The following is a 9,283-nucleotide window of genomic DNA, read 5'->3' as shown; positions in this document are numbered from 1 at the left end:
GTTACATCTACTATGAAGCTTCATGCTGTGGTTTTTTCAGTTAAGAAATCAAAACCTAAAAGAACTAGACATAATAGAATTTAGTCAATTTCCTCAAGTGCATACATCTTAGCTTGCAATCAATTTGTTAGTCATCTGCAAGTAATGTTGCTTGTGAAGATCAAAGATTGATTAGAAATCAGAGCTGACTTATACGATGTTCAATTAAGATTGGATTTGATTTCTATGGAAACTATGTGGAATGGGTATTTTGAATAAATGGGTTTCAATGATAGTCTTGATCTTCAATCGACTCTACCTAGGAATGGAAGAGGTGGCTTTGGAGGTGTGATTGGATGTAGAATGGTTGGCCTGATTCCCATAAATTAAGTGAATGAGCCAATCCACTCATAGTAAAATCATTGGAGTCATGCCACAAGATAATATTATGCATGAAAATTTAACAATGAAAGAAAACTTTGGTTCAAGGTAGGGTGTAGACCATCCACGGACTCGCCAAAGGCAGAAGCTGTTCTTTTCATTGAAAAGGTTATTAAGCCCTTGGGATGACAAATCAAAGAAGTGTCTCAAATATTGGATCTACATGGAATACTATATCCATCATTAAGTGATTCCTATAATCGATTGTCAGTATAACCTACTCTTAACAAGAATCTTGTTCCATAGAAAATGATATGTCTAGTGAGACTATGTGTGACTGGATTGATGCTAAACGCTAACCCATGTAAGATTTCATGTTGCCATTGTGGAGTTTAAGAGCCTCTCAGAAGATATTTTTTGTCCATGTACTCAGTAACCATCATGAAACACTCATCTCCTGCATGGGAATAAGGGTGAAGCGACTAGCTTACAGACTCCTGGAGAATGAGCAGCAACCCAGGGATTTTGATATGGAAATGTACATGCTTACCTACCCCAAGCCCCCATTCCAGCATTGGCCACCCTGGTGTACATCTTCGTTCTTCTAATACTTTTATTTTCCTTATGATCTTATATGTTGTAAATAAGTCTTCAAAATCTTTTTACTGAAATAATTCTCAGTTTTTAAACTTCATCCATTCCCTTCTAGCATGCATTTACTTCGTTTCTTTTAATAATTTTCCCTTTTTCTTTATTTTTAATAAGCATGAATAGATTCTCTCATTCTAGAAATAATAGAATTTTAGATGATTAATTTATGCAAGATAAATTGTGCAATGGTGGGGCCCAACATTTGTGGCACTCTTAGTTCCAATTGTTATACTTGATTGATGTGTATTGATTTTACCTTGCTACATGATATATCTTAAACTGGTCGTTGCACACTAATCCTATTTTTCATGAAGAGATCAACTCACTACTCAGGTACGCTTACTTTTCTCTCTCGTTCGTTTGTTTATTCTTCGATCTCTCATTCCTCAGTATCCATTCACAAGTTAGTTAATTGTCATACTTGTCTAACTGATTAGTAGAGACTCATTCTTAAGGGCTTAGAGGAGTATTACAGTTTATCACTATACCTTCCCAATAGGTAAAATGACCTTCGAATCCCAACCCGGTTTTCACAAACCATATTTTCCTTTTAGGAGTCACACCTGGGGTTTTCTTTCTTATTTGGTTTTCCCTTTAAAAAAATAAAATAAAAATAAGTGACAACTCCAAGTCTTTTCTAAAAATCAAAATTTATTTTTATTTTTATTTTTTCACAAATAAAAAGCAAATCGTACCATTGAATGGAGACACATGAAAAATGAGGGGTCCACAATGGTACATTATTATATACCTTTATTTTGCTTTTTTTAACCATTATAAAATTTTTTTTTTACTACAATATTTTCTTGATAGTTTTATTTGTAAAACTAGTAATGGATTTATGAAATTTATTTAATAAAAAATATAAAAATATATTTTTATTGTAAAATTAAACATTTCAAAATTTATGAAATCTATATAACAAATAATATATTTACTTTATATTTTTAATTATTGGAATGAAATAATAATTTTACAAATTATTATATTATATATTATTATTATTATTATTATTATTATTTTGGATAAGTTATTTATAATATTTTTAAAATGATAATTAATGAAATAATAATATATAATTAATTATTATATTATTTATACGTATTACTATTAATATTATTCTAAGTTGATAGATTATTGATGATGATGACAACGCTAATAATAATAATAATTAGAAAAGACAAAGACATGAATTGTAGTTACGATACTTAATATTAAACTTACAGCATAAATATACAAAAAGTACAATACATTAAATATGCCTTAATTTCGTTTTTTTAACAATTACCAAAATAATTTATTATTATAATAATTTTTTAATTATTATATTATAAAGTTAAATAACTCAAAATTTCTTAAATCTATTTAATAATATATATATATATATATATATATATATATATATATATATATATATATATTAATATTTTCTTATGAGATATTTATAATATATAATATTTTTTTAATTATTGAAAATAATTAATGATTAATTATTATATTATTTATATGTATAATATTAATATTATTCTTATTTGATAGGTTAATAATAATAATAATAATAATAATAATAATAATATATTATTATTATTATTATTATTATTATTATTATTATTATTATTATAAAAGAAAAAGATATAATAGAGAAAAAATAAGGATATACTTGAGTAAAATAAAAAGTATAAGGGTATATTTGAAATTTGTATTTAAGGCTTTTGAAGACTTATCATCGTAGATAACCCTTGCCTGTCATTATCACACTCAATTCACTAATTTTCCCTATAACACTAATGGGGTGTCACATGTTGGACGTAGGGTGTACGTTAGCATGTAAAATATGAGTTTAAATATTTAATCATGTACTAAGAAAAAGAATAAAACTGAGAAAATATAAAGTAAGGATATACTTGACTTTAAAGTGAAAAATATGAGGGTATATTTGACTTTTGAATTTTAAGGTCTTACTTATCACATTCACTCCACCTATATGATAATTTCCCCTATGTAAAAAGTATGACGAAATATTTGACATTTGTATTTTGAGGCCTTTTGAAAACTTATGGAAGCAGATAACTTTTACCAATTATTATCACACTCAATCCACCCTATATGGTAATTTTTCCTACATGAAACTAACGGGATGTCACACACATAAGGTGCATGTTAGTGTTTAGGATTTGACTTTTGGATTTTGAGGTTTTTTCCTAGTAGATAAAGTGGGGATATACTTGACTTTAAGATGAAAAGTATGAGGGCATATTTGACTTTTGCATTTTGAGGTTTTTTTTTGTAGTAGATAGCTTTTATTAGTCATTATCACATTCAGTCCACCCTAGATGGTAATTTTCTTATATGAAACTAATGGGGTGTCACGTGTTTTGCATATAGGGTGCATATTAGTGTGTGAGATTTGAATTTAAATGTTTAATCATGTGCTAATGCGTTCATTAACTTCATATTTATTATATTTGTTCAAATTAGAATTTACCAATATGTAGAAATAATTTCATTACTTCAAAGCTAGATCAATTATTACATCGAAGTCAGATAAATTTAAATAAACTTAGAGAATTAAAATAACGCACTTCACCATATTTCTAAAATTTTGAATGAAATAATAAAGAAAAGGAAAACTAGAGGATAAAAAAGGTTTCAGTTATTTAATTGAAAAAACAAAATGATTAAAAATTAATCAAAGTGGTATCTCCATTTCCTCTATCATGCTAATGTGAATGCATTATCAATTTAATTTTTCATTCATTTTCTTGAGTCAACCTTTTTTTTTTTTTGCCTTTGCCTTTGCCTTTAGTTTGCTACCTTTCAAAAGCTTTTTCTTGATACCATTCTCCATATTCATGGCAGTCTTGGCTTCCTATTACTTTCCACCGGTCTACCCATGTTGGATTTTAATTCAATAATTTATTCCATTTTCATAAAAACTTTCAGCCATTTTGATCTTAGATTACTTTTGTGAAACCTAAAGAAAACTACTCTTTTGAAAATCATTCTCAAACCAAGTCCCTAAGTGCACCACTATAAATAAATATGAACCTATTAAAAAAATGTTCTTATTTAAAAATAAAATTAAACCTATATTCCTCGTTCATTTTTAAGATAATATGAAAATGTAATATTACTTCAAAATCATATAAGCTTTTAACTCATCATTATATTTGAGGTAGTTCTAGATATTAGATTATTTAATGTTTGAAAATTAATTTTTATAATAAATAATTATGCATATTGTATTTAAATAATATATAAAATGATATAATATACCAATAATTCAATTATATTTCATTACATTAATTTAGCGTTTGATTGCATATTTCTCTCTCGATAGCAAAAAGTTTCTTTCTTATCAAATTGACATCACTACAAAAGCTGTGGTAAAATAAAACTGATATCAAAATAGATTAAAAAAAATGTCATAAATAAAATTGTTTTGGGAGTGCATTCAAGTTGTTTTAAAGGTATATATACATACATACATATATATACATACATACATATATATATATATATATATATATATATATATAAACTAAATGATCTTAATTTTAACTAAATGAAGGTCTATGTAATTTCTTTACTTAATGCTATGATTAAGGCAATAAATGATTATGTTGAAGAGTGGCGTAGATGGAACGAGTGGCGTAGATGGAACAATTATTATTTTAATTATTTTCAAATAAATGTAATAAAATAAAAGAAGTAGAAGCAATGAAAAGAAAATAAACTAAAATGTTAGTAGAAATAATATGATATTATTTCATTAACAAATCTCGCTTTTGTAAAATTTAAATGATTGCAGAAAAAAAAGAATATAAATATTTAATTATGTACTAATGTCTCTCTCATTTTGTATTTATTAATATGCAAAAATAATTTCATTACTTCAAAGTTAAATTAATTATTATTTGAAATTAAATAAATTTAGATAGAAGTTAGAGGACTAAAATAAATTATTTTATCTCCGTTCTAAAATTTTGAACAAAATAATTGAGAAAGCGAAAACTAGACAATAAGAGAGGCTTATGTCAATTGACTGAAAAAACAAAATTATTAAAAATTAATTAAATTATCCCACGCCCTAATGTCAACTCTCTATCCATTCAACTTTTCCTTCGTCAAGTCATCTATTCATTAACAAAATGCACCACCTTAACAAAATGCACATTTGGATTAATGTAGATATCAAATTTAAAAATATATTTTCATTGTTGACATATCCATGAAATATTGTTTTTAAACTTTACCTTGTTGGACAAGGTTTTTTAGAGAAGCTGATGAGACACTTACAACTTTGTAATATTCTAACCATATTCCAAGCAATAGCCCCTCAATAAAAGTCAGTCAACATCTTTTTTTCCTGGAAAAAAATATAAAAGAAAATCCTCCGGATGCATAAAAAATGGATCTCTTTATAAGTGAAGTTTCATGAAATAGAAGACTATGTTTGGGAATAAAAAATAAATATTGAAAATTATTTTTTAAAATTTTATTTGATAGTAAAAGTGTATTTGAAAATTTTAAATATTTTTAATTAAAATAACTTTTAGTAATTGTATTTTATTTTTAATCATTCTCAATATAATTATTTCTGACAACATTATTTAGAACATAAACGAAAACAACTTAAAACGAATCAAAGATGGTATCTAAAAATATTATATTTTTATTTTTTAAAACAAAAAGTCACTTTTGATTTTATAATTGTCAGATGTATTTTTTTATTATTTTATTTAAAGGAAGAATATTGTTTTTAAAAATAGTTTTCAAAAGACGTAAAGTCCTATTTGATTACTATTTTAGAAAAAAGTTCTAGAAATTTATTTTTTAACATTTTATAAAATAAATATTTATTTTATAATATTTTTTTTTTATTGATATATTTTAAAAATAACTTTTATATATAACATTTTCATGGAGGAATAGTCTATGAAACATCCAAGCTTATTCACCACCTACCTCCACCTTAATTAACAAAATGTAGATTTCGATCAATGTAGATATCAAATGTGTGGGTGACGGGGTCAATGATTTGTTAAAAGTCAATACTTTGTTTTAATTATAAATTAGTAAGTAGACCCCATGAAATATTTTTATGCTTTACCTTGTTGAAGTTTTCTAGAGAAGCTGGTGAGACACTTCCACGTTTGCCATATTCTAATCATCCAAGCAATAGCCCTCGATAAAAAAATTAATTTGCATAAAAATAGAAAATCATAGAAGCCTCCATCATTACGCATGAATACTGGCAGCGTAAACACAGGAGCATGCATTTAAAAATTGCCATGGCCTACGAACCAGCAAGGCGGCCGAAACCTCATTGGAGGACCCATGGCTTTCGGCTCTAAAAAATTTTGCTTGGCGGCTGAACGGACAGGCCCTAATCTATATTTACGCAGTCGTCCCTAAGATTTTCTTCACTAAAACCATGGAAGATATCTGGCTATACACATCTCTTACCGTCGTCTTTCTATTGTTTGCTTTCAAAGTCTTGCTTCACAGAAGAAGAAACCATGGAAATCTCCCACCAAGCCCGCCTGCTTTTCCTGTACTAGGTCATCTCCACCTGATGAAATTACCTTTCCATCGAGCTCTACAGACTCTTTCTGAAAAGTATGGTCCCATATTCGCCCTCCGCCTCGGGTCTCGCCCAGTTGTTGTCGTCTCCTCTCCCTCCGCCGTCGAAGAATGCTTCACCAAGAACGACATCGTCCTCGCTAACCGTCCTTACTTCTTGACCGGTAAGCACCTTTGCTACAACCACACCACTGTGGAAGCCTTACCATATGGCGAAGACTGGCGCAACCTCCGCCGCCTCTGCTCAATCGAAATCCTCTCCTCCAATCGCCTTAACATGTTTCTAGGCATCCGCAGTGATGAAGTCAAGCTTCTGTTGCGCCGACTGTCTCAGGATTCCAGGGATAAGTTTGCAAAGGTAGAGTTGAAACCATTGTTTTCAAATCTGACGTTTAATACTATGACGAGGACGATTGCAGGGAAGCGATACCATGGCGAAGAAGTGGGTACGGAGGAGGTTAAGCAGTTTCGGGAGATCATAGGGGAGATTTTTGAGTTGGCTGGGAATTCAAACCCGATGGACTACTTGCCCATATTGGAGTGGGTTGACTATGGGGGTTACAAGAAGAAGCTGATGAAGATCAGTAGACGGACAGAGGCGATGCTGCAATATTTAATTGATGAGCATAGAAATAGCAAGAAGAGGGGTTTAGAGGATAGCACCACCATCGACCATCTGCTTTCATTGCAAAAATCAGAACCAGAGTACTACACTGATGAAATCATCAAAGGACTTGTACTGGTAAGTGAATCTTGTGGCTCAGTATTTAACATTTTCCACACAATATATTTTGTTCTATCTTTGTTTCCCTCCAAACGTAAATAAAATAAAAATATTGGTAAGTTTTACCTCTAGTAAAATTCAAAAATTTATGATAATAGAATTAAAAACCCTAAAATTGTAAATGGGTCAAGGGAGATGGGGATAAGAATTAACCATTCATTTCAAGTTTCCAATCAAAATGAAAATGAATTTAAACAATTGGGATAAGATTAGGATTGGATGAGTTGACACATCTAGAGTCTATATGGAAAATACTTCTTAAAATAGTTTTAAAAACAATTTTTTAAAATTATTTTCTAATGTTTTCTAAAACGATAGTTTATCCAATAACCCAAAATATTCTTAATTTATTTTTGATATTTTTAGATATACTGTAAAATCATTTTTATGTATAATTTTTCTTTTTTTAAATAAAGGTTAATAAACAAGTCTTAATTTTTCTAAAATTTGTATGTTATCACATGTAGATTCTAATCCTCGGTGGAAGTGAGAGTACAGCGGTGACAATAGAATGGGCGATGGCTCTCCTACTCAATCATCCAGATGCGTTAAACAAAGTTAGAGAAGAGATAAACATTCACGTTGGACAAGGAAGATTGATGGAAGAATCAGATCTCTCCAAATTGGGGTACCTTCAAAATGTCATCTCTGAGACCCTTAGATTGTGCCCTGCAGCTCCACTCTTGCTACCCCATATGACATCAAGTCATTGTCAAGTGGGAGGATTTGATATACCAAAAGGCACAATGTTGATTACTAATGCATGGGCTATTCACAGGGACCCTAAGGCGTGGGATAACCCGACAAGTTTTAAGCCAGAGAGATTTAATAGCGGAGAAAATAATAATTACAAATTGTTCCCATTTGGGCTTGGAAGGAGGGCATGTCCTGGGAGTGGTCTAGCCAATAGGGTGATCGGTTTGACTTTAGGGTTATTAATTCAATGTTATGAGTGGAAAAGGGTTAGTGAGAAAGAAGTTGATCTGGCGGAACGGCTAGGACTCACCATGCCTAAGGCTATACCATTGGAGGCCATGTGCAAAGCTCGTGATATCATCAAGATGGTTGTTTGAAACTACATAGGATATTAATGTTTGAGGGCATCATAATTCATGTAATTGTGTTGGTGATGTAATATCTTATATAAATAATAAAAATTTGTAGTGGTTAGTTGGGTCCTTGGCCTATTCTGTCAACATTGTCAATGACTCAATGGTGACAGTGATGATTAGTATCCATTTTGCATTACTCTATTTCCATCTTTTTTGGGAGTGGAAAAAGTGGTTAATTAGCTTAGATTATTCAAATGAAGCCACTTTTCCTTTTTGGCTTTTTAAAGGAAAAATTGACATTGAAATTAGTTGAACTGTAATTTATTGTATTGTCAAGGGTGTAACTTAAATTAGCTAGCTTGATATTAACTTTTAGCTACTTTATAAGTTAGGTTTTGAGGATCAAATTGTTTATTTTAACATAATATTAACTTCTTGGTTGTTGGAAGATGATCATGACTTTGAATTTCACGGTACAATTAAATTTATTTTTCTTAATTTATAGAGTTTCCTTGCAAGGCCAAAGGGCTCTAATCCTTCAAAATGGAATCCATCTTGATTTCCCATGTCTAAACGAGACCTTTAAAGTAAAAAATTTATTTATGTATAATGCTTGCAACAATTGAATCTTTCATCCAAGTTATGATATATATTTAAGATTTGATTGAATTTGGATCATTGCATTTGGTCTATGATGGTGACACAAGAATTGTTAAAGAATTTGTCATCGATCAATATATGATCATATTTGGTTATGGTGTGAAATGATAGGAACGTACTATTTTGTTCCTTTTTCTTAATAGTTATATTTGTAAAACTAGTAATGGATTTATGAAATTTATTTAATAAA

General features: G+C 29.5%; 1 protein-coding gene across 1 annotated transcript; it reads left to right on the top strand.

The window, feature by feature from the left end:
* Positions 1-6,338: 6,338 nt before the first annotated feature.
* On the top strand, positions 6,339-8,572 carry LOC100241780 (cytochrome P450 81Q32). Its single transcript, XM_010661587.2, has 2 exons — positions 6,339-7,339; positions 7,849-8,572. Exons 1-2 carry the CDS (start codon positions 6,449-6,451, stop codon positions 8,452-8,454), a joined length of 1,497 nt encoding a protein of 498 aa, XP_010659889.1. The 5' UTR covers positions 6,339-6,448; the 3' UTR covers positions 8,455-8,572.
* Positions 8,573-9,283: the final 711 nt, after the last annotated feature.

The sequence above is a fragment of the Vitis vinifera genome, chromosome 14 (assembly GCF_030704535.1).
Source record: "Vitis vinifera cultivar Pinot Noir 40024 chromosome 14, ASM3070453v1".
NCBI lineage: Eukaryota > Viridiplantae > Streptophyta > Magnoliopsida > Vitales > Vitaceae > Vitis > Vitis vinifera.
This window is presented reverse-complemented; position numbering and strand designations above follow the sequence as displayed.